At 44.3% G+C, this 27,750-nt stretch overlaps 2 protein-coding genes across 5 annotated transcripts; both read right to left on the bottom strand.

Annotated features, from left to right (window-relative positions):
* Positions 1 to 690: 690 nt before the first annotated feature.
* On the bottom strand, positions 691 to 16,328 carry DHX8 (DEAH-box helicase 8). 2 transcript variants are annotated; one of them, XM_054801523.1, is made up of 23 exons: positions 16,169 to 16,328; positions 15,687 to 15,772; positions 14,999 to 15,071; positions 14,471 to 14,556; positions 13,742 to 13,851; positions 13,318 to 13,629; positions 12,878 to 13,022; positions 12,109 to 12,312; positions 11,529 to 11,616; positions 11,111 to 11,208; positions 10,417 to 10,564; positions 9,845 to 10,026; positions 9,230 to 9,424; positions 8,844 to 9,029; positions 8,142 to 8,352; positions 7,630 to 7,811; positions 6,873 to 7,013; positions 6,429 to 6,584; positions 5,431 to 5,568; positions 4,875 to 5,003; positions 3,074 to 3,270; positions 2,745 to 2,924; positions 691 to 2,188 (listed from the first exon to the last, which is right to left on the bottom strand). In XM_054801523.1, the coding sequence occupies exons 1-23, from the start codon at positions 16,326 to 16,328 to the stop codon at positions 1,969 to 1,971; spliced, it is 3,627 nt and encodes a 1,208-aa protein (XP_054657498.1). In that variant the 3' UTR covers positions 691 to 1,968. The 2 variants fall into 2 exon arrangements, with proteins under 2 accessions (XP_054657498.1, XP_054657499.1); XM_054801524.1 differs by having other exon boundaries at positions 13,318 to 13,548.
* A 2,615-nt stretch (positions 16,329 to 18,943) lies between these two features.
* Positions 18,944 to 27,662, bottom strand: TMEM106A (transmembrane protein 106A). Of its 3 annotated transcripts, XM_054801527.1 has the most exons (10): positions 27,596 to 27,621; positions 26,781 to 26,836; positions 26,558 to 26,681; positions 25,630 to 25,863; positions 25,122 to 25,185; positions 24,569 to 24,728; positions 22,291 to 22,431; positions 21,703 to 21,746; positions 21,010 to 21,063; positions 18,944 to 19,085 (listed from the first exon to the last, which is right to left on the bottom strand). In XM_054801527.1, exons 4-10 carry the CDS (start codon positions 25,841 to 25,843, stop codon positions 18,965 to 18,967), a joined length of 798 nt encoding a protein of 265 aa, XP_054657502.1. In that variant the 5' UTR covers positions 25,844 to 25,863; positions 26,558 to 26,681; positions 26,781 to 26,836; positions 27,596 to 27,621; the 3' UTR covers positions 18,944 to 18,964. The 3 variants fall into 3 exon arrangements, with proteins under 3 accessions (XP_054657502.1, XP_054657500.1, XP_054657501.1); XM_054801525.1 differs by lacking the exon at positions 26,781 to 26,836 and having other exon boundaries at positions 27,596 to 27,662; XM_054801526.1 differs by lacking the exon at positions 27,596 to 27,621 and having other exon boundaries at positions 26,558 to 27,323.
* Positions 27,663 to 27,750: the final 88 nt, after the last annotated feature.

Genomic DNA, 27,750 nt, shown 5'->3' with positions numbered 1-27,750 from the left:
TGCGCCAGAATAAAGCATTAAGTCTATGGTTTTATCCTAGGATCAGGCAGCTTTTCAGATTTTTACACAAGATAAACCAACAAAAAAAAAATCAGATGAACAGTAGAAGATATTAGGATGTTACACTCAGAAACCTCAGAGCAGTAACAGGTTGATAAAACTTGCTTTAAAAAATGTGGAAGTGGTTCAAGTTTGTAAGTCAGAATTCTTGTTTCACAGGCTAGTTTGGATGCGGGGTATTCCTAAAGCAAGCAGCTGAGGTCGACACAGAAAAGTTTCTGTAAATGAATTACAGGATATTACTGAAAAAATTACACCAAGGAAAGAAATAAACACACACGAAACAGATGACAATTGTTCACAGAAGAAAAAAAAAAAAAAAGAAAATCCTCTCTCTGTTGATGCATTTTCCCCTACCATAAGTCAGAAAGAGGCTACACTGGAGAAGCAAATACAAAATGACTTTGAAACAGAAATACCCCAAAGTACACTGTACAACTGGGACTTCCACTACATACATCTTCTATTTTACATCTTTCATTTGACTTTGAAAAGTCAAGTGCAAATTTTCATAGAAAACAGTAACAGATGCAGCTGCAGAGTTCGTGGAAGGAAAATATGCTTGAAAGAGTATTCAATAGGACAAACTTGTCTGTCTAATGCCATAATGAAAAAAGCCTCCAAACTTAATTCTAATTCTATTCGACTTTATGAAGATATACAGGAATGCTGTATATCAGGTTACATTTATACAACGTAACAAAACAGTATATACAACATCCCTGCCCACCTCTGTACATAGATACATATTTCCAATGTAGCTACTTTTCAGTGTGAAACATTCTTCAAATTCATTGAGTGTAAAACAACCACCCAACTTCATTCTACCCATTTCAACAATAATTTTTGCAACTATCCCAGCTTTGGGGAAAAAAGAAAAAAAAAGGGGGGGATCTGCAGCTATGGAGTCAAATAGGTTTCATCTGTTTGCAAGAGAAAAAATAATTTACAGATAGCTTCAGCATGACATAGCACACATTGAATAATCAATTTCTTTTTAAACAAGGAACTGTTACATAATGTTTTACAGACGTTTTAGCTGTAAGAGCACATTCTACTAAAAAAAACAACAGTTGTGATGTCACCAAACATTGTAAGGGGAAATAAAACACATGACACATTGTATAGAAAGTCTAAACATCTGTAACCACTTACGTTCACAGACAGAGCCGTGCTACAGAGTGGATGTGGTTAATTACCGTTTGATATACTAGCCTTCAGCACACAGGAGATGGTGATGAAGGATAAGACTCGCAGTCTGACCTGTGCCATTGTCCAACTATAACTGACATCCTAGCTGGGTTTCAAGGGATCTTTCCTGCCTTATCCCAAAGCCACAGATACTAAGTATCTCACCACAGATGGCTTGCATAAAAGACAAATAGTTACACTGAACAGGAAAATGCATAAAAAGGAAAAAATGGAGAGCAAGCAGCTCCCAAAAAAACAGCTACTGTCCAAGAGCATACGTAGAAATAAATCCCTTTTAGGAGGGTAAAGAAACAAACTATTCCAGCTCCTATTTGTCATTTAGAACACAATTAGGTCGGTGAACCACTATTTTTTAATCATTACCTTTTTGTTGTTGTTCAGCTCAGTGCCCAAATTTCCGAGTCTTAGGTTTTGTTTCTTAAAAGGGGAATGACTAAAGAAGTGCTTCAAGAACCATTTCCGAAATGATGCAACACACTGAGGAAACCCAGGACATTTGTCATGCAGCTGTGGAATCTGAGTACCTGACATGAGCACACATCGCCCCCCTGTGCTTTTGCTCTGAAAATGCTTATTTTCAGTTCATTTTATAGGTAAGCTTCGATTGAACGTCCTTTCTTTCAGGACACTTGCAACAGCGCTAAAGCCATAGTCCCATAAATACAAAACCAGTAAGAGTCCATGAGGGAACTGGGCTCATCGCCGCCTGAATGCACGTGATATCCTCCAAGCGTTGGGCTCCTCGTAGCGATTGTACAGGGGTTCCAGCCGCTGCTGCTTTTTCTGTTTGCTCAGCTTAGTTGGATCAGAAACCTTGAAGAAAGCTGGTGCAAATTCCACCAGCCAGCGAGGATCAATAGTTGTCACTTCACGCATATATTCTTTGGTGGTCAGCACCAGTTCATGATACACCACCCTGTGAAAAGCGACAGCAACTTTGGAAATTAGGTTTTCCTAAACAAGGAGAGACAAGGCAAGGGCTGGAGTATCTACGCTTGCTCCTTTATCTCTGTTTCACCCTCCTTCAGCGTAAGGCTCCTTATAAGCTCCAACGCAGGCTCCAAAAGAACCACCCAGAAAAGCTATCTTCTTTTTCCTCTCCTACTTCACAACTACTCTTCAGAACAGAACTCTTTCATTCCATTTAAAATAATTCTCTCTCCCCACTCCCTCCCCCTCTCCACCCCTCCCAACACTCAAGTGTTTTAAACTCACTTCCAGAATACACAAACACAGAACTGCAGGCTTCAGGCCTGGCTTTGGCTCAAAAAGTAAGTCTCATCCCTGCACAGGCACTAATTTTAGCAGCACAAAGAGCCAAAAGTAGACTTGAAACTTTTCTCACTCTGCTCATTGCTGAGAAATCAGCAGCCTATACTATGATCTGTACTCCAGAAAGAGTGCACACCACAACCTTTTTGGTTATAAAGTCTTAACTGAAATAGAAAATTACGTGGTATTGCCTTCCTTACCATTCTGGCTGCCTGTTGAAGAGAGCACTAGATGGGTGGATATAGACTACTTGTTGATCAATGAGTGTCCGATAACCTTCCTGGGGATCCTTCTTTGCTGCATTTCGGAAGAAGCCACTACAGATGGCCTTCTGGACTCGAACTGTTGCCTTCCCACAGGATACTACATCCAGCTTGTGCCTGCCAGACAAAAGTTAGAGAGAAAAAAATTAGAGTTCTCCAGATTTGGGTGCAGCTACCAACATCAGATCAGCAAATTTTGTTTAGCTACTACAGTGTAAGAACTCTAAGAAAACAAAGTCACTACTTGTCCTTCTCCACATGCTCACCTGTCCATAATGCCCAACATCTGCTTGCGGATGTCCTGTGCCCTGCGTAAGGACCGGGCCTGAATAAAATTTTCATAGCACCAGGGATTTGAAAACTTATTATTCTTCCAGGAATTGTACACAGCCAGCAGAGTGAGGTGGTCACCTTCTGTCTGATGGAACTTCGCTTTCTTTTGATCAGCAAGCGCTTGTTTATCCTAACATATAAAATATTTATCAATCAGGTATCTACATTGTAGAGACAATCCTGGTGCAACATGAAAAAGAACATGGGCTCTTTGTCACTCATACCATGACTTTTTAAGTCTACCAAGAAACACGTAAGACCAAGAAGACAACAGAAAATTTTGAGTGGTGTGTGACTAAGGACCAAGTGATGAGAATCTAAAGATCCCTGGGACTGCTCTCACTAAGGCAAAACTATGCCTGTATGAAAGGAAAGCCTAGAACTGTTCTTGCCAAAGACAGACCTTCACAGTAAATGGCTCATCTATACTGCAGGAAGTATATCATAAAACCAGAACGGTTTGGGTTGGAAGGGACCTTAAAGCCCATCCAGTTCCACCCCCCTGCCATGGGCAGGGACAGCCTTCACTAGCCCAGGTTGCCCAAAGCCCCATCCAACCTGGCCTTGAACACTTCCAGGGAGCCAGGGGCAGCCACAGCTTCTCTGGGCAACCTGGGCCAGGGCCTCACCACCCTCACAGCGAAGAATTTCTTCCTCAGATCTCATCTCAATCTCTCCTCCTTCAGTTTAAATCCATTTCCCCTTGTCCTGTCACTCCCTGCCCTTGTCATCAGTCCCTCTCCAGCTTTCCTGGAGCCCCTTTAGGGACTGGAAGGTGCTCTAAGGTCTCCCTGGAGCCTTCTCTTCTCCAGGCTGAACAATCCCAACTCTCTCAGCCTGTCTTCACAGGAGAGGTGCTCTAGCCCTCTGATCACCTTCGTGGCCTCCTCTGGACTTGCTCCAACAGCTCCATGTCCTTCTTGTCCTGGGGACAGTACTCCAGGGGAGATCTCATATAAGCAGAGTAGAGTGGCAGAATTCCCTCCCTCAACCTGCTGGTGATGCAGCCCAGGACACAGCTGGCTTTCTGGGCTGCGAGCATGCATTGCCAGGTCATGCTGAGCTTCTCATGCACCAACATCCCCAAGTCCTTCTCCTCAGGGCATTCATTGAACTATCTAGGTTTTTATTGCTCTAGAAACAACCTCAATTACTCATCAACAAAGGTGCTGAAGCAGTAACTTTGACCCTACTGACCTACATACCTCTTCCCACTTCTCCAATCTGCAGAAAAAACATTAATCAAAATGTGGCTACATAAATCAAAATCGAAGTTAGACTAAACTGCAGCAGGCCATCATAACAAAGAAATAATGGCTTCAAGAGGACTCTGCTGTTGAGGAGTCCTACCACAGCATAGTCTGCTGCTTGCTGACTGAAAAGAAATCAGCACAGGACAAGATTGCCATGAAGAATTACATTCTATATATCCGACAGTGACAAAGGCATTCTGAACTCCAGAGCTGGGACTGACTCGGGTTAGGGTTGTATGTGTTTACTGGGAAATGCAAAAGAGAATGTGAGACTTCTAACTTCCATCTTCCCATCTGCAAAGAAACTACCAACTACAGCTACAAGGTGTTTAACAAAAAGGTACATCAGAAATGTAACATATGAGCACAGACTAACCAAGGTACAGGTTACTGGCAAATATGCTCACTCTCCAACACCTGAGGCAGGCACACAGAAAACACCCGAACTGTAACACTGCTGCTTCTTGGCTGCATTCCTTACCTTTGGCCTGTAGAACACGTTCTGCACGGACAGCATGGAGACTATTGTCAACATTTCCTCACTGCATCCCAGATGTACAGACATGATCAACATCTTACACAACATAGGCTCCAAGGGGAATTCCGCCATCTGCAAGAAACCTGTTTCAGGGTACCCTGCAACATCTTGGAAAAAATCTTGAGTTCCCTCAGTGCAAAAGAGAGCAATGCCCTTTATTCCATGTTTCCTCTCCAAAGCAGTGTGCTTTACCCAGAATAACTTTACTCAACATGAAATAAATTATTTGCCTACATTCACTATCACAAGAATATCCCAATACTTACAGGAAATTTTTTAGACATTAATAAAAGTAACCTTATTCATAAGGAGGAATAATAGCTGCTCCTTAAAAAGCAGAAGAAACGTAACTATGGCAAGTGAAAAGCTACCAAAACATAAGAGAAGAACAGGAAAAGGAAACCAAGAGTGCTAGGCAAGTCCTTATACAACTACTCTCATGTCACCCCCTAAATATTTGCAACCCAGCCAGTGCTAAGAAGTATTCTATTTTGCCTACCCTGCGCCCAAGTCGAGTGAGCAGTCCCTCATCATCCAGAGCTCCCAGGGTATACAGCTGCTCCATGGCAGTTATGAGAGTTTCCATTGGGGGAGCATCCATAAAGTCAAAGGAGAGCAAATCATTGATGCCCATAGCCTGAACAGAGGGAGTGGAGAAAACCCAAGTTAAAACACTGAGAAAGAAGACACCAAACTCTAGCCAGAGATACGTAACCATCAAACAATGAGGCACTACAGAACTTAAAGCAACCCTAGCCTTGTGCCCTTATCCTGACTGTAACCACGGTTACGAATATATGGCTACATTTCTGCACTTCAGCTAATCCGCACCGGCCCATGGCTTTCACCCACCATTCAGTTTTCCAGTCTGTTTCTTTGGTACTGTTCCATACATCTCTCAAGCAAGATGATTCGTCAAGGAGACACATAGGCTAAATGCTGGTTTTGAGAACTTTCTGCCTTGTAAACCAGTATGGCTTGACAGCTCCAACGGACACTAAATGCGTCTCCCCCCTTCCCCTTGGTTCCCAGAAAGGGAGAAAGGCAGTGACTTCCCCAGCTGCTATGTACTGAGTTAGACCCAGTTTGAGGACTCCCAGAGGGATGGTACATGTGCAGAAGATGTCTACGTTTGGAGATCAAAAAAACACTCCAAACCGGTGTGTCTTATCTGTTAACAACATAAATGTACCTTACATAGGAAATGTATACTGCCCATAGGATTCTAATTTCTCAAACCTCCTGAACTAACTGTTCTGTGCAGCTGAGACTTGTAATTTAGGTGGATATTCCACATTATAACTCTTAATAGAAAAACACAGGAGCAAGCTCAGTGCCCGAGAATTGCATTTGATGCAGTCTCCCTTCCAAAATACCTCTGTTCACTAGGAGGATCTGAAATTACAGAAGTACTTCACGAGGCTCATGAAGGCAGAGAGTCATCTGTTGAAACGCTTATGATCATGTTGGCTTGCTACAAGTTGGTAAAATACTCACCTTCAGGGAAAGTACTGTACTGGCCAAATTCGTTCTCTGGATTTCAGGCACATTGGTGGTTAGCATTTCATCTCGATAAGCACGCTCTGTATATAACCTATAGCATTTTCCTGGTCCTGTTCTCCCAGCCCTTCCTGCTCGCTGCTTTGCTTGAGCCTAAAGGTAACAAGGCATCTCAGTGAACAGGTGCAAACAGGCACAGGTGAAAACAAGTAAAATAAAATTATTAATTATTCATAATTTTACTTGTAGTAATAGAAAGAGATTTCCAATACAACCCAGGAAAGTATGTATTCCTTAGGGACAGCTTCAAGGAGTCTCAGGGTGTTATCAAAAATGTGGTTGTATCATCGCCTCACTTTGCTTCCTTGTGCTTGGATGCCACATCATCAAGATACACACTACCAGCAGGAAAAACCCAACAGCTGAACACAGAAAGCTTACCTGTGAAATCGGTGTAACAACCAGCTGGTCAATTCCAGTCTTGGAGTTATAAACTTTCTGCTTCACAAAGCCAGGATCGACTACGTAATATATTCCATCAATAGTCAAAGATGTCTCAGCAATGTTAGTGGCGATGACAACCTGCAAACAACAGTTTGATTCAGGACCAACTGTCTCTGGTTGCCGAGCCAACCGTGCTGCTCAACTTAACCCACTCTACATGATATTATCAGTTTGTTATAAATGCAACTACTATCATTTAACATCGAAAGGAGAAACATGTTCACAGAGGAACAAAAGTGTAATCTACAGTCAAAGACAGGTTTTAAGTATCTACATTTGTTTTAGATTAGGGCAATACGGGAAAAGAGCATGATAAAATCCATAATTAAAAACAAATGAAAGATAGTTGTAAGTTTGTAAGCAGACTGCACTGACGTCAGGGAGAATTTCTGCCTATCACTCAAACACAGTCCGTATTTAGAGAACAATCTTCCAGAGAATCCATCTCTAAATATTCATTAGCTGTTTGGTAGGAAATTTACATCCACCCAACAGGAATTGCAGTTAAATTGCAGATTTCACTGAAGTTAATATTCTTTAAAGGCAGCATTAAAAAACACACTAAGAACATCCCACACGGAGGTTTGCTACACAAAAAAAACCAAAACAAAACAAAACATACGATTAGCAATGTAATAGACCTCACTATTAAAACGTATCAGCAGAAGATGAAGCCATGCTTAGCAGAAATTACCTTTCTGCTTCCTGGTGGGGCTGGGTCAAAGATCCTGGTTTGCATTTCACTGGGTAAAGCTGAATATACTGGTAGGATAATTAACTCTGGAACATCAGGTCCTAGAGACTTCATCCTCTCATAGAGGATTTCACAGGCAGTGTCAATCTCTTCCTGACCAGTTAGAAACACCAAAATGTCACCTACACGGGAATTAAAACATCCACAGAATCAATTCTGTTCAGTGCAACTCCTCCATTACCGTATTTCCATCCCTCACTTTTTCCATTTAAAGCAGAGGATCCCCAACTTTTGCTAGCCCCTAGGCAACAACAACTCTTAGCCAGAGGCAACATACTTCAGTTTTTTTACCCAACTTTTTCAGCATTTACTGTATTTGCAAGCAATAGAGGATAGTGCTGAGAGCAGTCTGCTCGTGTTACTAACACATGATCCATGACTTACAGAAAGACCTTGCTCATAGGTATTAGAGTCCTTGAATCATCAATAACCCTAGACCATTGTCCACTCACCTGGTGGCTCTGTTAAGTGGATCTGCATTACTGTAATCAGACTGGCATCCAAATAATCCGTCTCTGGCTCTTTTGTGTACAGAATTTCTACTGGGTATGTTCTGCCAGGAATTGTGAAGATCGGCGCTTCATAGAAATACTGAGAGAATTTCACAGCATCCAGTGTTGCTGACGTCACTATCAACTTCATATCCTGACGTTTCTGCACTGTCTATAGCAGGATAGAAAGTTCTCCAGTCATTTATTGCCTTTGGAACTATTAACATATGGCACTTGACTTAAGTCAGAAAAATATGACCAGTAACGTCAGGTGGTTTGATGTCTGAGCAGAGGAGCAGCTCGTTCCAGTATCTGGAATTTCAAACAACTGACCACTAAGGTCACATTTCAAACCATTCTGAGCAGCAGCTAACACAGCAAGCCTCTGTCAGAGGAGCAAGAGCAAAGCAAGAACACTCCTCTGCTCATCCATTATTATTAGCATACTGGACTACCAAATTTCATTGTTTCTCCTGAATTTTGCTTGCTTTGTCGTCACACAGAGGCTCATCTTACGGAAATCTGGACTAAAAACCCTTAGGAGCATTTACCTTGCTTCAGAAGAAACTCTTAGAGCACATGAATGAACTTGACTCTGTGCACTCCTACCCATACATAGCATACAGAGGATGCTGAAGCAATAAAAATCAAATGCTACATTACCTTCTTCAGGAGTCCAAAGAGCACATCTGTATGTATGGTCCTCTCGTGGGCTTCATCCAGCATGATAATGGCATACTGAGTCAGATCAGGATCTATCAAGCACTCCCTCAGTAACATACCATCCGTCATGTATTTGATAACAGTTTCAGGGCTAGTGCAGTCTTCAAATCGAATGGTGTAGCCAACCTAGAAAGAGTTGCACAGAAACTGAAGCTACTGAATTAAGTTATCCGCATCATTAATTCCCAGTTTGATAATTCTGCAAGCTTATTTTACAGCCTACAAGGGAACAGACACACAGACACACAAGCAAACCAGCTCCAGTACTGATTTTTCCTGCTTTTCCTCATGTTTATTTTGGTATGTTCTTCAGCATGCAAATTCACCTCTTGTCCCAAGCAGCAACCAAATTCTTCTGACACTCTCTTCGCGACAGACATTGCAGCCACTCTGCGAGGCTGAGTACATCCAATCTTTCCTCTTGATGTATACCCTGCCTCAGCCAGGTATTGCGTAATCTGTGTTGTTTTCCCAGATCCTGTCTCTCCAATAACAATCAGAATCTGGTTGTCATGCACAGCCTATAAAAGGTCATAATAGAGAGACTTGTCAAAATTTAAAAACAAAACAAAAAAAGAAAAAAAAAATCAACACAGTATATCTAGGACTAGACTGTGCACCTACTGGTCTTGCTCCAGCTGACCCAGACCAAAAATCATGCAAGTGTTCTTTCTGATCAAGTCAGCAAACTGCTTAACCGTTTAGCGGACTCATTCCTTGCTGACATCATCCTTGTTTCAATTTTGACTTACATCAATAAATACTTGGAGCTTTAGTAAAAATATACAGAAAGATATATATACATAATCCTTTAAAATTCTGAACTACAGTTCTGCACTTAAAATTATCAACTGGCTATTCACGTGTCAAAAAGCTAAACCAAGAATATTTATTTTGAATTATTGCCTGCTCAAACAAGAATGCCATTTCAAGAATCTTACTTGTATCAGCTGCTCCTTCAGTCTGAAGATTGGGAGACTCTCTCTCTGCTCAATGATGGAAAGCTGGGTCTTTTTACCATAAGAAGCTTTGTTGCCACCAAATGCATGTTTCTTCCACTCTGGGATATCATTGGGCATCATCCCTATACCTCGCATGTTTGCAGCAATTTGTCTTCCATCCACTAGAAAAGAAACAATTTCACCATTGCATTTAGGTTCACGCAGCACAGACCCTGATGATCCTGCTCATTTGTTCCATCATCCGTACCTTCTATACTTGTATGTTCAATTATTTTTTAAGTTCCTATGTGTGTACCCCGCTATTACCCTAATTTCCATGTTAAAAATTGCTTAAGCATCCATCGCATCTTTTAGTAACGCATCCTTGATGGACAGCGGTATATAGCTGTACATTTCCCTTGAGATTCTTATTTCCACTTCAGTGGAAAAGCATTTCTTCTTTGCCTCGCTTTTAAAGTGAGGCAGACAAACACAGTATCAAGACATTTCTCCTGGGTTGCTCAACTGTCACCAAAAAAGCACAGTTCACACTTAGATGTGTTCACACATACCATCAGGGAGAGGATCCACCCAGTGCGTGTTGAGTCCCATGGGGATAGAATCCATCTCTGCTTCTCTCTGGGCTTGTTTAAGTTCTCGTCTTTCTTTAGCTAAAGCACTCTGCATCATTGCAGCCTGGGACAAGGAACCATCTGGATTCTGGAAAGCAAGAAGAAAGTTAAGATTTCAAGCATTCCCAGTCCTCCAACTTCAATTATCTCTCTGTTGCCACTGTCCTTTAAAAGCCTCTTCTGAAGATGCTTTAAAAGATGTTAGTTTTTTTATCCATTTGAGTTCCAGGATATTTCCATTAGCCCAGCCTCATGAACTTCCATGGTCATGACTAATATGGAGCATCTCCACACTGTCCAGTCAGAAGGATTATGGGTATGAAAAATGAAAAATAAGTATTTCTCTACCACCTTCTACTTTGAAAAGGTAAGAAAAACAGAGGAAGTATGTTCCAACACACTTACGTGAAATGGTTCCTGCTGCAGGCTAATGTGCATTTTCGTTCTGTTATTCCACCTCGCTGTCACCAGTTAAACAAGAAACCAACTTTATAAGTAAAGAAAGGATCTTCAGTTCAGTGGTAATGTTTTTCAGGGCTCTCAGTAACATCCAGGTGGAAAACTGGTTGTTAAATTCCCAAATATTTATTTATTTAAATCAAGTATATTGATTTTAGTCCTGGAAATCTCTTACCTTTACTATTTTGATGGGACTCATATCCATGCTCTGTTTAGTATGACCTCGAAGGAATGGTGGCTCTTCTTCAACTAACTCAATCTCAAGGTCCTCATCTAAAATCCACAAATGACAATTTTAACAGAAAAGTTAAACATCTTTTCACGTACATAAAAGTACCTCTTCAAATGTTGCGTCCTGTGTATTACTGATTTTGATGTAATTAGACAGTTTTAAAAGTGAAAACACCACAGACAAAAAGAATGCACAGGCAGGGCACATCCAAATGTCAGTAATAATAAGGCTATAACCCTAGTTCCAAATGTTTAAGGTGACAGCAAATTCTGAGATGCTTCACATCATCTCTTTTTGAATCAAAACATAGCCAGAAACACAAGGAATTTACAACAACAACAGGACTACTTGGGAATACTACCTTCTTCATCATCAACTTTAGGAAGAATCCCAGTCTCCTCATCAAAGTCAGGAAACTCTTCCTTGGAAAGCACATTAGCTGCAATCATCTAGGAACAGAATGAATACAACATGAATTTGTTCCCGTGAACAAACACAACTCACACCTACGAGGTCTCAGTACTAATGCTATTGCCAGACTTGTAAAACAGGAACAAAGGAATGGTCCCACACTGGGCCCCGTCTCCCCACGCCATCCAGTCTCTGAGCAAATAGTCCTTTTGTTATTCCAGATACCATCAGCGTGGGACAGCTGGCTTCTGCATGGCAGGACTGTGCTGGTAATCAAATACCACTTAAGCTGCATAAAGATCATGATCCCCCAGGTCAAAGTGATCTCTGGAGGTTACCTGGTCCAACCTCCTGCTCAAAGCAGGGCTAACTTCATCATTAGAACTAAGCTGTAAGTCCCAAATCGCAAGAAGGCAGCAATTTAGAGGTAAGGAACAAGTTACACAAACAATCAAGGAGCTGTATTCTAGTTCACGTAACTCCCTAGCAATTTTACTGATTGACACCATTTCCCTGCGTATGAAACACACCTGTTTTATCTCCCATTTCTCTGGGTCTGAAATTCGGGTGAGGCGTTTTCGTTCAAGGCTATCATCCTCCACCTCTGGGGCGTTCACCAGGGACAGGTGACTGGGTCTGTCTGGGTTTCTCATAGAGGTTTCTTCATTGGTTTCTCCAACCAGGTTTCTCCTCCGGTTTGGGTTCAAGTCTTCCCCAGTGTCTTGATCAACATCCTACATTAGATTGATTAATCAATCAGCTCTACCTATATTGCACTTCTCCATATCTATTTAACAGTGGTGCTTCCTCTAACACAAGAGAAAAAGCAGAGTGCGTTTCTCAGAGACACTACTACCAACTGCCATACACAAAAAAAAAAAGCTATTTTACGTGCCTTTTTTTTTTTTTTTTTTAAGCTGGTATTGTGAGGTAAGTACACCCCAAGGCCTGGAACACTCTACTCTGCCTTGGCAACAGTGGTGATTTCATTTTAAATGAAATGCTTCTCTCATACTGAAAAAGGAAGACAAACATAGCAACAGCTTGAGGTTTGCCTTGTCACTTAGCTAACATGTCAAGTCAAAAAACTGTTAGGAACACTACATCAAGAACCTACAGAAAATGAGTAAAAAATAACAGGCCATTCACAGAACAGTAACTCAATTTTTTTAACTCCCACTTGAAGGATCATGTATTAGTTTTCATCAAAAAGAGCAAAAACTAGCAAAAAGAGGTATAACGTTTAAAACTTTTGGCACCACAAACTGTATTATAAGCACTGTAGGATGTCTTCCATACCTTCATGCTCAGGCTGGTTTTGGATCCAGTAAAGGATAACACTTTGACTTTTACTCTTTGTCCTTTGCTCACAACATCGGCAACATTGGCAACCCGTCCTTCTCTTCGAAGCTCTGAGATGTGGACCAAGCCCTCCCAACGCTTCCTGTAGGTGAAACAGAGGGGGCATGAGATGCTGCACGTTATTACTCCAACAGTCCTTCGGCTCATTCAGAGTCTAGATTAAAATATTTTGTGGTCAACTGACTGCATACGTTCATAAACTGTATTTTATAAGGAGAAGATTCTCTGCTATTGAATTTATTTTTCCAAAAGAGAATTTCGTTTTGGCATCAAAATGCACCAGACCTCATTGTGGCCTCATAAGCTCGTTAAGATAGCAGTGGAAAAGAGAATTCAGATGGAATAGTACCAGTTTTCTTGTGAACATCAGAAAGTACCTCAGTCCTTCCAGCTGCACAAAGCATCCAAATTGCATTATACTCGTGACTTTGCCATTGTAAATGTCTCCAATGGAAGGCTCCTCGGGTGGCGGACGGTCTATGTGCTTATCTCTCCATCTGTCACTGCTCTTCTCAGCATACTTCTCTCGATCCCTGCGGTCCCTACTGGGACTCTGACTTCTGCTCCTTGACCGGTATCTGGATTTTCCTCTGTTCCTATCCCGAGTCCTAGAACGAGACCTAGAGCGAGATCTGTGCCTCCGTCTCCTATCCCTGCTCCGACTTCGGCTCTTCCTCCTTCTCTTTGCCCTAACAAACAAACAAACGTCACATATTTGCAGTGAAATTCCACATAAGAACAGAGTGAGCGGGCAGTACCAACTGCCAATACCCATCCCTCAAAGAAATACTAAAAACCTACCGGTGGTCACTGTTCCTTTGCTTGCCTTGCCTGTCTGCACTAGGCATCAGAGCTTCAAGTTCTTTAAGTGCATCGGCTGCCACTTTCACATCATCTTCATCCAGCATGTTCTGCAAGAACGGAGAATCATTCTGTAAACAGGCTGATAAAAAGTCTGTCACGGAGAATTAATCTACAGAAAGGATAACTACGTGCATATCTATTTAGAGGCAATGTAAGATAAAAATGATCAGATGGAACACATGATATAGAAATAAAAATGTAACAAGTTATGCCCCTATTTTGCCACAATATTGAGACAATTCTGCTTTTACACAAAAGACAGCTTCATCTCAACCCCTCAAATTATTACAGAAATATAAAATGCAAGTCCCTCGTAGCATCTGAATGCCCAAAATTTTTACCTAGTTTGTAATCCATCATTACTTTGAACATTATGTAAGAAAGGCCAGGCTACAAATTTCATGTTCCAGTGGCCTCATTTTCCAGGTATTCTGCAAAACAGTATCAACGTGGCAACTGCTGTAACAGTTATTCTTGATAACTATATGCAATAGTACCAGCCTTATGCCTGTTTTGTATTTAATTTTCATGGTCCACTTTTAGCCATGCATTAGCAGGAGACACTCACATTAACATGAAAAAAACTTGAAACTAAGAGAAACATTAAAAACAAAAAAAAATATGTTTTCACATACTCACAAAAGAAATCTAAAATTATGACCTTACCCTGATGTTGGGATTGTCCGGCCTGCAAAGGGCTGGAAATAATTCCTTCAACTTTTCCTTCTCCGATTTGGGTTTGACAACTGACTCTGATTTTGAGATTTAAAACAAAAAAACAAACAAATACCCCAAAACTTAGAAGAGCTAGAACGACTCACTCTCAATTGTTCTGTAATTGAATATTAAGTTTAACTTTCATGCGAATACAAAGGTTGCTAAAAGATTTTACAGAGATTCAATTCAAAGATTATGATGTTACCTTCCTACAAATAAGATCCTGAATATCAGTGAATCTGTGAAATACATAAATACTCTAAATAATGTACTCAGTATGTTTTAGTGCCTAAGCAGCTTTGCTAATCTACCATTAACAACAGAGAGACTCCCACTGCAACAAGAAGATAGAAAATCTTACAAGACTAGAACAATAATTACATCAATCTCACCAAATGTGGCCTAAAACTACAAAAGACTAAGAGTTTTGGTTTTCTTTTGACGCTGGACTGATAACAGAAACAAGATTATGCGTACCTTTGCTCGTAGATGGTTTTGGTGGAGGCCGCATTGTCTGTATGAGACGTAGCAAATTACTAATAAGGGAATCCTGAAAAATTTAATAAAATACTTTAATCTAGGAAATGACTGCAACACTGTTTTTCATTGTTGCAAGACACAAGAGGGAGTTTATTAGCAGGACAAAAAAAAAAGCTCAATTCTGAAGACGCAGGTTAATTTTTAGAAACTATCACTGGACTTCACGTACATCTTAAAAAGATATAATAAGTTGAATCTGAAAATAATTATGATAATTCTATTTAAGTGACTACTTGTTACTTTTTAATCACCTATTTAATCCAACTACGGTTATTTCTGAGGAACTCATAAACCCTGCATCTAAGTATCATAAAAAGACTTAACCAACATTTGCCTTCATGAAAAGTTGTTTCTTCCATATTTTGTACACTTGATGAGACAATAAATGCTTCAAGTCCTCAGAAGGATGCTTCACAAAGACTACAAAAGTTTTTAAAAAACCCCCAAAACAACAAGGGAGGGGGAGGTTTGGTGAGACAGGAATACTCTAAAACTCATTAGTGTATGGTTTTCAAATTGAAGAAAACCAATAATCGTTCCTCACACCTCTCTCTTTAAAACAAAAAGCTCTATAAAATGTACCAGGACAAGAAGATGAGATAAATAACATTCAGATCTCACTTACGGTGAACTCGGCACCATTCTTTTGAAGAACTGCTTTAAACGCCTCAAACGTAGTATTTTTCTCAGCAAGACTTATGACAAACTCAGCTGTAACGAAAAAGCAGAAAGTAAATTAGAACAAATAATTAAAAGGCAGCATAACCGCTTCGTATTCGGATAAAAACTGTTTCTCTGGCAACAGTTTCTCTGCCAGCAGTTTCCTTTCCGGGTCCTTTCGCAGGAGCCCAGATCGAAGCATTTTCTTAAGCTCATGACGAGGTTTTTTGGGTTTTTTTAAGGAAAATCATGTTGTTTTTCTGAATTCGAAAAGCCCCTTCGCAAAACGCGTCCTGGCTGACAAAAAGGGCTCCAACCGCCCTGCCCGTAGCTGCCGTCAGGCCCGTAACACCACAGACACCGGCTGCCGCGCCCAGCGCCACCGAGATCCCCAAAGGCCACGGGACCCGCGGGCGTCCGCTCAGCTGCCGGGCCCACCTCACTCACCCAGATCCTTGTCGTTGATGCCCAGGTGGTTGTCCAGCTCGGTGCACACCTTGGAGACGAGCGACAAGTACTCGAGCTTGGCGAGCTCCTCCAGAGCCGCCAGGTCCGCCATGATTCCGCCTCCACCCACGCACGCGCACACCCGACACCACTTTCGCATCCGGGACGCGACGGAAGAGGGTGGGGTGACCGAGCATAGAGAGGGCGGAGGGTGCTAGAACGCCTCGTGCCCGGCGCCGCTCTGTGACAGCAGCTTTGTCACTTGTGACGGACGAGGAGGGCGGTGGCGGTGAGGAGGCGGCGCGGTGACCGCCGGGGCCGGACCCTCTCAGCTCCCGGGCCTCCCTCAGCGAAGAGCCCACGGCAAGGCGGCCGGCAGGGCAGCGGGGAGAGCGGGCCGCGGCTGCGGAGGATTTCCAGCTCGTACGTAGAGCGAGCTGCGCCTTTTCCCATACGGGAAGCACGCAGCCGGGCCCAGCCGCCCCCTTCGGCCTCGGGTACCTGACAGGAATTCCGGCTGTGCCCTGCTCTCAGCTCCCCGTCGTTCTCAGAATAAACGTCTCCGTCTCCGTCTCCCTTCGTGCCCGCTGCTGGACAGGGGGAAGCTGCATGAGGCGAAGACCCCGGCCCAGGGGCCCACCCCGGGCTGTGGCCCCTTCAGGTCTGGTGCGTTAGGCCGGTGCGCACCGAGCCAGTCTCACACACACACAGACGAGATGTTGTTTATTCCGTATTTGCACAAAGAGGGGTGCTGGGTGGTTTCCCACAAAGCTAGCACGCGGTTACAGCTCCATCGTGTATTTATACAGCCCGGGTGTTAGTTGTGCCTGCTGTTCACACCTTCTTACCTACTCACTTCGATTTAAAGACAGAGTACCTTCTACATTCACTACATGTGTTCAGTGAGTAGGGGTCTTTATCTGGGAGGGGGTGTATTCAGCACTGGAGGGGCAGTTTTCATATTATGATGAGACAGTTCACTCTAGGCACACCAATTAGAGGACTTTTGCTGACTTTTGGCTCCCAACGATGTACATCTTGTCTTTAACAAGTGTTCCTTTGTTCAAGATGCCCTTGCTACATCTTATCTAAGTATACCTCATTCTAATTAAATACATTTGACTGTTCCAAGGACGGTGCTCCTGTTCTCAAATCTCTAGTTATCTCATTCTCAAGCAATAAACAATAACGAATACAAAGCTCAGAATACACAGTCCAATTGTTAACTCCTTCTTTCATATTTCAGATGACAGGGGTGCACAAGGGCTCTGATTTGTGAACAGGTGATAACACAGCAGTATAGAAGGACAGCAGGAAACTCAACAGCAGGGGAGGGAAGTGCAGAGCAGAATCAACAATATGGCAAGTACAAAAAGAAATGTGAGGGGCAGGGAGGATTTCAGAACAGGACAGGGAGCCCCTTCATCCCTGCTGCAGGGAGGAAGCAGATGACTTAGCATTTCAGCGTGATCTCGGTGATACAGTGAGGAGCAACAACACTGCAACAGCCTGGAAGAGGTGCTGTTTTAGGAAGCATACTTTGAAGACAGGATCAGAGATTTTCTTCAGCTTTAATAGTCTTCAACTATTCTGACACTTTGGTTCTATCCTTCAGTGGGATAGATACGGGAAAATGCTGAACTGCCAAGGAAAGAATTCAGTCCAGCAACTCCCAGGCTCCTATTTTACCATCTAGAATGCATCAGGCAGCATCTAAACTAGAACCTAAAGGAATAACATTGAACGCCTCCATCATTTGGGGGATACAACTGCCAGCCCTAGGAGGAGAGAAGGCTGCTGCCAGGGCTGTTCCTCTTGTAAAGTCTGTGGGGTAATGTGCAGCTTTAGACAGAAAAAAAAAACCCCACCCAAAAAACCACCCACAACCAACCAACCAACCAACCAAAACAAAACACCACACCCCCAAACCAGCTGCTTCCTGATATTTGTGCAAACGGCTTTTCCAGTCAGAGATGAACTCTCTCATGCTTGTTCAAGTTGAAAACATTAAATGCCAAAGCATACAAGAAAACAATGCAACCAACAGCATGTGCTGGCCACCAACCACCACTGGGAGGAAAGAAGCAATCTCTTTGGTTCATGATACAAAATGCGTTTTCTTCTCACTGAAATGGATGCCATTAAGGAACAGCTAGTGGATGAGCTTGTTTTAAAAATACATATATACAAAAATGCATATTCTCACCTGCTATATCAGACAGCTTGAAACAGCAGTCGCCCCAGAGTCACTCTCTCAAAGTATTTTGACATGACATGCGGTAGTTTTTCTTATGACTCAAATATAGACACATTAGTCCTGTTTCTCACTCTTGCTATGCAGGTTGTGCAAGTGTCATTAGATTCTGGTGACATAGATGCAATCCAGCCAAAAAGTCTCATCACAGTCCTTTTTCAAATTATGAAATACAAGTGCAAAATTACGCAACGATGAAACAACTAGAGTTAGGCTGACTAATAGGGCACTGCCTGCAGTGAAAGATGGAGCACAGCTCACTCCGGTCAGCCACACAGACGCCCCACGCACTGGTCACTCTGCTGAAGCGTCAGCCATAAGGCACTGAAAAAAGAAAGCTGCAACATGAGAGCAGCAGAGTCCACATTCATAAGGCCAAGTATTTTACCATCTTTGCATAAAAGACAGAAGCCTTATCCAGGAAACAGCAAGTCTCCTGTTGAAGGCACAGATTGAGAAAGAAGCCCCAGAAGTTTGTCTCCCTGTGACTTGCCTTTGTGGTGGAATATGCTGCACCCAAAAGCTCAGCCAGCCTGACCCCGTCATGGTGGGCGGTGGTACAGCGGGTGAGGTAGCGTGGCATTCCCCCGGCAGTCCACGTACTGGTAGTCTTCAAAAGCCAGCTGCTCTGAATGACACAGGTACGTGCAGGTCAGGGTACCCCTGCAAGGCAAAAGCAGACCAGAACTGCATTTGTGATTGTCCCAGAGGAGACTTCTCACAAGGTAAAGGTCCCATGGTGAGCTCCCACTGCCGTTCTGGTTTGTCCCTATTACATAGCCCCAGAACACAACAGTCAAGATACCCTCAGCTCAATTTCACCTGTTGGAGACGGAGAGCGTCTTTTAGACTGCATTAAAGAAAGCCTTTACAAGATCATTACCATCACAATAGATGCGTTAGCCATTCTAGAAACCCACTAAGGCTTCCTACCCCAGCCTAACAATCCTGTGCTGTTTCACCATTTCCCTGTTCCCAAATTGCCAGTGCAAGTCACAGTGGGTGGCTGTTTATGGAGTTAGCTAGACAAAAGCATGCATCTTTCAATCACCATCCGTCTGTGCCACCTCAAGAGCTGTTTGCATCAAGTCGTTTCTCCTAACACTATGCACTCCATCAGTGGGTAACATCAGCAAGAGCAGATGTGGTGCAGAAAAGTGTAAAGATGACTGGAATCATCTTCAGCTTCTGGCTAACTGAGAGCTTGCAGGTAGAGAGCGCGATGGTCCCGTCAGCGAATAGCATCAGCTAAGGACAAAGTTGCCTTAACAGCCAGAGCCATTCTCCGTGCTCTCCAAAAGGCACCACTTTTACCATGCCTTGAGTAGCGTGGGGCTTCTCTGCGTAATGTACCTGTTTGACCTTCACATCACTCAGAACTGATTACAGTTAAAATCTGCATTAAGACCCATAAAAGAAGAAACTTGACAATACAGCCCTTCAAACTGCAACAGAAGACCAAGATTTAAACGCATGTATTTCAGGAGATTGCCAGTGATGTTTCCTTAGTGACTTGGGAGAATTCCAGCCCAGCATGCCTCCAAGAGATTCACAAACTTTCTCCATTCAAACGCTTTTTCTAATATTCAGTCCATTTCCAGATACAGCAGGTGAAGCCCTGCCTTTAGATTAGCACAAAAAAACATGCTGCAAAAGCAGTTCCTCCTTCCTGAAGAAATCATGGACTCAGTGACAACAGCCTGCAGATAGTGAGGAACCTAGAGGTCCATCTTCCCAGAGTGGGCTCACAACCCGGAGTCTGTCAACACAGATGTGCAGGGAGACAGGCTACACAGAGACAATTTCTGCTGCAGTCTTCCAAAGTGGGTTATACTCAGCTAATGAAGACCACTTCTCTCCTGGCTGCATGGAGGTGTGCTAGCACTGCTTCACCTCATAAGAGCTTCCCAGTCTCTCACACCAGGTTTAGCATTAACTCAGACCAGAACAGTACCAACCTGTCCCAGCAGGAGCTATATTATAAAACTGCGATTATGCTCTTTCCTCCTTGGCAGGGAGGAGCAGCCAACCTGTATTTGCTTTCCCAGCAGGGCCTGTCATACTCTAAACCACAGTCAAGCTGAGCATGGTCCTCTAGTCCATCCCCTGAAAGGAGCTGCCTTAGGCAACAGAATCCACAGAAGAGCCTGCTTTGTCCTGCCTTGCTGCCAGAACACTTGAAGGCAATCATCCACACATCCGCACAGAATCCAGACTGAATGAGTCTGTCCCCAACACCACAAGGCAGGCAGGCATAATCAAACCAGTCAGTACTTCTAGCTCTGGACCAAAGAATTACTTCCTAAAAGCTACAAATCAGTATTCCAGAAAGAAGTTTGCCAGGCCAGCTTTCCTTAAGCAGCAGTGACAGCTTGAGCTGTCAGTCGGTCTGAATCCAGGGGACTTCTCGGGGCAGCAATGGCTTTGGAGAATCATCTCCTCAGCACACCTATCTGGGTAACAGCACATTCACACTGCAGGTAGTCTGGTCTTGAAGAACAGTGACTGCAGACCTTCTTGAAGGGGAGTGAGAAACAACGTAGGTGACACAGATGTTAGTCATTGTTCTGAACCAGGCATCACTTACTGTATATGCAGCAGAACATTGTGAACTTTGACTTTTGTCCAGGTGCAAATGTTACTACGAGAGAAGAGAGAGAGTTAATTTCACAGGAGCTGCCTGCATCATGTGTCTCCTGTCCTCAATTATTCCATTGCTTCTCTGCTTCTCCAAAAAGGTCTTTGCAATATCCTGACAACAGCCACGCAGGCAAAGTTCTTCACACACAGCAGCATCTACATCAGTAAAACGTGGTTCTAGTGGTGTAACTCTTAAATGTGGATCCAATAAGCCGGTGGGCCATGTAAATACGCAATGCACCACCCTGTCTGCACAGAAGCTTTGGCTGCTATGAACTTCACACAGTTTGCTGGTCATTTGCAGAGAAATGCAGTTTGTACAAGGTACCTTTAGCTGCTCGCAAATGGAGCAATTGAAGTTGACAACCTAGACATCAAACTGATATCACTTAACAGAATGTATGGAAAGTGACCCTGTTGAGCCAACACTAAGCAGAGAATACCAATAAATAGAAAAGGAAATGAGTTTAAAATGGATGTGCCAGACTTGTATCCAGATGAGCTCCACACATTAAACTGAAAAGGACACGCTCAGCTTCGCTCTACAGACAGGACCAGCACAAGAAGTCTAGTCATAAAAAGACTAGAAGCATTAACGTTACTTACTAACCAAGGGAAGAAATCTTCAAGAATTACTCACTAGGTATTGTCGTCCCATATCCTACTGGCCACCAGATAATAGATCTGCAAATGCGAACAGAAGAGAAAGCAGGAAGTACACAAGAACTACAGTTACGTCTGTATACAATTCAGAGAGCTGAAGTAGGGAGAACTGAACTCTCATTAGGTGTCTGAACCTGAATTTCAAGATCCAGCCTAACAATTAATAGGCTAACAATAAATAGAATCTGAAATTAGATCTGAAGAGGCCTTAAAAAGGTCATCTAGGCCACACACCTGAGCTTTACACCAAGAATGGATCAGCTGTGCTCAAACTGTTCCCACCAGGGTTTTGTCTAACCTGTTTCTAAGCTTGCCATCATTTTAAGGCAAGCACACAACCCAGCCCAAAGAGCAGACAGATGTTCCTTGCCCAGGAATGTATTAGTTTCAAACTCAGCAATATGTAAATTCTTACAACACCCCTTCCCCAAGTGGGATGGGGGAAGCTGCATTGAGTATTTGGCAGACAGATGACAAAGGAGTGGATCAAGTATACAATAAGCACCTCCCTGCCCAGGACATCCAGATTAGTTTAGGAGAAAATGCAAGAAACAGCAGAACTCACCTGGCCGCTCTGCAAAGGGCTCATATTCAGTAGAAGTTTCATGGTGGTCTTTCCTACTATCAGGGACTGGTGCAAAACCTCTATGTCTAGCTGCTCAACAGTGACCAGGTAGAAGTTGTTATTAGTTACGTTCAGCACGTTCTAAGGAGATAAACAAACAAACAAAAACCAACTCCACACACAAATCACTTTACAGCAGGGCCACAAGTTACTGTTGCAAAGCTACTTATATGTACTTCTGCTATTGTTGAGAAGAAAGAAGTAGGTTTTAATTAGAATAAATGACTTAGGAATAGAATAGAGTGTGATTTGTGCTGTTTGCTCAGCTTTACTTAGCATGAGTAGCTAGATCTGCTGAAGCCTTAGGCTGCGATAGAGGTATTTTTCTCAGCAATTTTCCTAGTAGTTTTCCCAACAGCTACTACAGTGCTGTGTTTAGTCTTTTAGCATGGGAAAGTATTTTGATATCACACTAATATCTTGATAGTGTTTTTCCCAGTCTGGGACTCTTCAGTTCTCCATGTTCCATCAGCAAGGGCAGGGGCACAAGGAGTGTAAACCAGAAGATAAGGAGGCTCCAACCTTCGCAGAAAACTGCAGAAACTGCAAGTCAACAAGATAACAGCCTGCCTGCCTGCCTGCACTCAGAAGAAGAATCCGATTAGATATTAGAAGATCCCAGACCAAAAATCACCATTGAACTAAAGGACGTGTGGACAGCGGGTGTATGGTACCCAAGGGTGTAATTGCCCCAAGATTTCTCTGTTCTGGTTCCCTCTCTTTGGAGGCACCCAGCCTGGGCTGATCCTGCTGCTGCACCTTTAAATTAAATTAACTATTTTATAAAATCTGACACCTGAGACTCTGCTGCAGGAAACCTAGGGTCGAGCCTGAAGAAGGAGGAAGCATGCCCAAGAATAAGTGTGCGTGTGTGTGTGACACCACGAATGGTGTGATTGCACGGGCATCAGCTACTCCTCTAACAGCTATGACCTTACAGCAACACTGGACCACATTGTCTCTTTCAAATCCTCTGATGTACATCCAGCCTGGCCACAAAGACCTGCACGCTGCAGTGTCTCCCATGACAGTCAAAGGGGGACAACCAAGTAGCTCATCCTCAGCCAGTCTGCCAACACCAAATTGTGTGGTGTGGTCGACACACTGGAGGGAAGAGATGTCATCCAGAGGGACCTGAACAGGCTTGAGAGGTTCACCTCATGAAGTTCAACAAGGCCAAGTGCAAGGTTCTGCACATGGGTAGGCGCAATCCCAAGCACAACTACAGGCTGGGCAGAGAATGGATTGAGAGCAGCCCTGAGGAGGATTTGGGGGTGTTGGTGGATGAGAAGCTCAACACGAGCCGGCAACATGCACGCACAGCCCAGAAAGACAACCATGTCCTGGGCTGCATCCCCAGCAGCGTGACCAGCAGGTCGAGGGAGGGGATTCTGCCCCTCTACTCCGCTCCGGTGAGACCCCCCTGCAGTACTGCGTCCAGCTCTGGGGTCCCCAGGACAAGAAGGACATGGAGCTGTTGGAGCGAGTCCAGAGGAGGCCATGAAGATGGTCAGAGGGCTGGAGCACCTCTCCTGTGAAGACAGGCTGAGAGAGTTGGGATTGTTCAGCCTGGAGAAGAGAAGGCTCCAGGGAGACCTTAGAGCACCTTCCAGTCCCTGAAGGGGCTCCAGGAAAGCTGGAGAGGGACTGGTGACAAGGGCAGGGAGTGACAGGACAAGGGGAATGGCCTTAAGCTGAAGGAGGAGAGATTGAGATGAGATCTGAGGAAGAAATTCTTCACTGTGAGGGTGCTGAGGCCCTGGCCCAGGTTGCCCAGAGAAGCTGTGGCTGCCCCTGGCTCCCTGGCAGTGGTCAAGGCCAGGTTGGATGGGGCTTTGGGCAACCTGGGCTAGTGGAGGGTGTCCCTGCCCATGGCAGGGGGGTGGAACTAGATGGGCTTTGAGGTCCCTTCCAACCCAAACCATTCTATGAGTTTAAGGATGCAAAAGAAAAAGGATTCCCAGAATTAATCACAGTGCTTCTTTACACAGCCCCTTTGGCCATTCTTTGTGCCTTGCTCGCTCACAGCCAGGCCAGCCACACCTCTGATGCTATAACACACTCTGGACATTGATTCCAAGCAGCCAGAGAGTGGACTGACATGGTGGGAATGGTAAGACTAACTTCAGACTGTGATGTTAGCCTACAGATGGAATAGCACAGAGGATAAGCAGGGAGCCCTTCAGAGCCACTCTTTGACTGTGAGCTGAGCACTTACCGTCATGTTGAGGTACATACAGGCGGTGGTGGCATTAAAGCCAACAGAGGAGGCATTCAGCCCCGCAGGCAGCACAGTAATGGAGCGAGGAAACAGGAAGAAAATACTGAGAGATGTTGTCAGCAGACAGATCGTCACCGCAAGACATACATAGAGTTTCCTGCAAAACAGCACCAGAGCACAATCATTCTCTTGGTTTGTCAGCTGCAAGCACCTGCAGTTCTACTCCAGCTCAAAGGGGGGGAGACAGTAAAAGCTTGGGTACCAGAAAACTGGGATGGCTTTATGCAGAACTATTTGCCAGCTGCCAGCAGAAACAGGGTAGAGTACCACGTGCTAAGACAGCGCATTACAGTACAAATTGCTAGAGATCCCCAACACCTGCACACAGAAGACTGTCCAACATCTGCTATTGCTGAAAAGACACAGTAAACACCAAACTTGCAGCAAGACAGAGCACAAAGAGCAAAACACCTAAAGGACTGAGGCTTTTCTTCACATACAGAAGAAACGTTCAAAAGATGAGAAAAGGGGAAAATTCAACAGGACTTACGTTCGTCTAGGCTTCAGCCTCTGGTCACCATATGGAATCAGAGCCACCAGCTGCTTCTCTTGCTCTGAAAGAGGCAGCAGCAGATCAGAGACCACACTAAGCACAGAAGTAAATAAAGCAAATCGCGTTGCAGCACATTGCATGGCAACCTAGTGTCCATCTGCACTCACTTCACAGGTGATGATGTCCAATTAGAAGGCAAGTGTGATGCAACTAAGATTTCAGTTTGAGCATTCCCATCTCTGGGCAGAAGCAACAAGTCCCCAGGGGTTCCAGGGTGGGCTTTAAGTAATTGTATAGAAACAGCACTACCTGCCTTCCCACCCCATCCTCCCCCAGCAGAAGCAGCCCACAGAAGTCACAAGTGAGCTGAAGGTACCAAGACAGGACGTTCCTAGACTGGATACAATAAAGACCAGCTGGTGCAACCAAAGCCTTTAGGCAGAGATTCGTACGGATCTCAGTAGGCTCAAGAAGTGCTGACACGGCACAGGGAAGAATCACCTACCCCTGGGGATCCTTCCTGTTCCCTGACACGTTGGACAGTTGACGTAGCTTCGACGTGCAATGCCCACGCAGGGCACGCAGGACGTAGCAGAGTCATTGATACTAGCATAATTGGCGATTTCATCTTCAGCAGCCAGTTGCCTGGGTAAGATGAGTTTGCCTTCACTCTCCTTTTGGTCAGGTGCTTTCCAGAATTGTGAATGTTTTCCACCCATGGTTGAAGGAAGAATTCTCACTAAGTGTCCAACACAAAAACGCATTAAGAAAATTGGCTCTGTGAACCGACCTCCGAGACCAGCAACATTAGCATGTGTAGTAGATCACAAGTATCCTAACATTTAGCAAGTTTCTTAAAGCACAGCTCTGAAATTGCTTTAAAAGCTGAGTTACTGCAAATAACTTACTTTTTTAAACATTCAATCTCAGACACCCTGGTTGCAGGAAAAGTGTCTGAGAATGCCACCCTACAGAATAGCATAACAGATTCTTCTTTATCTCATAGTATTTGGTAAGAAAAGGTAATGCTGACTCAAAGCTCCTGAAGGGTTCAAGATGACAACATAACCCAGAAGTAGAATTCCCAAGTTCTTGACTAGTCATTATTCACCTACATCCAACAAGGAACTCACCGGAACATCAAGGCCTCGGCATTCCCAATCAAGCACAGTACTACTAACAGTAACAGTAGCCTGACTAAAATCAAATCATGCACAAACAGAATCTAAATATAGATAAAATCAAATAATGGAATATAGACAGTCTAGTTTTGAAAGTTAAAAATACAGTTGAACTCATTTTCCCAGGCTTCTGACTATCAAAAACTTTTACATCAGTTCCCAGTAATCCTCCCAAAAGCATTAGCAACAACAAGCTAAGTAAAAGCAACTGTATTTTCATCCCAAAGACATCAGCTGAATGCAGTTTCCTACCTGTGCAGGTCTTTCCTCTAGGCAGTCTTATTTCAGCAACTCAGATATAGGTAGGATGACAGCTTTGATAAACAGCAGCTTCTACGTTTGCCCAGACGATTTGCATGAACAACCCCTCAGGGCTCTATTATAAAATATACCGGGGATGAAAATCACGATCTGGCAGCAGAGAATTACCATGACAGAGTTGCAGAGCACAGGGCTCATTCCACAGCCCACACACCTGGACCACGATGGCAGGACATGGACCAATTCCAGGGGCAACTGCTATTTTCCTCGCTAACAAAGGAAGAACCGGGATCTCATTTAACTAGCAGAGGTGGGACGCTGCTGCAGCACTGCTCATTCACAGGGACCTTTCAGCAGCCCAGTACCCCAGACTATGAAATTCTGCAAGGCACTGCTTGGAGGCTCGAGGTAAGTGCTCCCCACCCTCTTGCAGTGGGGAAGGACAAAGATGCCAGAAGGACCTAGGCTTTTTTTCCCCTTTTTCTGAGGGAAGGGCCTCATTATATTGTACCACAAGTCCCCACCTCTGCGGTCTCTTGAGGGCCTCTGGCAGTGCAGCTGCAGCTTTACCTACACTCTCTGTTAATGTTTACTAGTTTTTTCAGAAACAAGCAGTGAGGAGTGGCAGTCTTTTCACAGAACTGGGACAAACGCCCACTAAAGCTTGGAAAGTCATGAGCGGGCCTCAGAGAGACCAAGCGAAAGGTGCAGCGGGTGAAGTTTGGCCCTGCTGTGTACTGCTCTTGGGCAGTCTTCCAGGTTCACCATAACCCCCGCCACCCCCCACCTCAGGCACCAGTACCGCTGGGGCGTCCCGAGGTCTGCAAGGGGAAGCAGAACGCAAAGGCACTCGGTCACTAACACGAGCTTCCAGAAGGATCGGCGCCCCGTTACCGAGAACCCCCACAGGCACGAGGGGCACCACCAGCCCCCCCCACGAAGGCCTGGTTTGACCCCACCGTTCACAGCGGGCTTCACCGGGCCCTGCCCATCGCACCCCGCCGGGCCCCTCCGGCCTCCCCAGCTTACCGGGCGGTCCACCGAGCCCAGCAAAGTGGAACCGAAAGCACTGTGGGGCGGTAGCGCTCCGGCCGAGGGCACGTGCCCCTCGCGGAAGTGGGGGGTGGGGTGGTGGTGTGTGCAGGGGGGGCCCCGCGGTGGCCCTTGCACCGCAGCTGGAAGGC

Source organism: Grus americana, chromosome 22 (genome assembly GCF_028858705.1).
Source record: "Grus americana isolate bGruAme1 chromosome 22, bGruAme1.mat, whole genome shotgun sequence".
NCBI classification, from domain to species: Eukaryota; Metazoa; Chordata; class Aves; order Gruiformes; family Gruidae; genus Grus; species Grus americana.
Note: the sequence above shows the minus strand (reverse complement) of the source record. Positions and strands in the feature narration are given on the sequence as shown.

What these genes read in the sequence shown, in the direction of transcription:
- DHX8 (XM_054801523.1), bottom strand. Translation starts at nt 16,328, where the DNA reads ATGCGAAAGTGGTGTCGGGTGTGCGCGTGCGTGGGTGGAGGCGGAATC. An exon ending in CAAAGGAACAGTGACCACCG is followed by an intron (nt 13,630 to 13,741) that starts GTAGGTTTTTAG and finishes TTTGTTTGTTAG; the next exon opens with GGCAAAGAGAAGGAGGAAGA. An exon ending in ACGTGTTCTACAGGCCAAAG is followed by an intron (nt 3,271 to 4,874) that starts GTAAGGAATGCA and finishes TTTATATGTTAG; the next exon opens with GATAAACAAGCGCTTGCTGA.
- TMEM106A (XM_054801525.1), bottom strand. Translation starts at nt 25,843, where the DNA reads ATGGGTGGAAAACATTCACAATTCTGGAAAGCACCTGACCAAAAGGAG. An exon ending in ATATGGGACGACAATACCTA is followed by an intron (nt 21,064 to 21,702) that starts GTGAGTAATTCT and finishes CTTCTCTCGTAG; the next exon opens with TAACATTTGCACCTGGACAA. An exon ending in AATGTTCTGCTGCATATACA is followed by an intron (nt 19,086 to 21,009) that starts GTAAGTGATGCC and finishes TTTGCCTTGCAG; the next exon opens with GGGTACCCTGACCTGCACGT.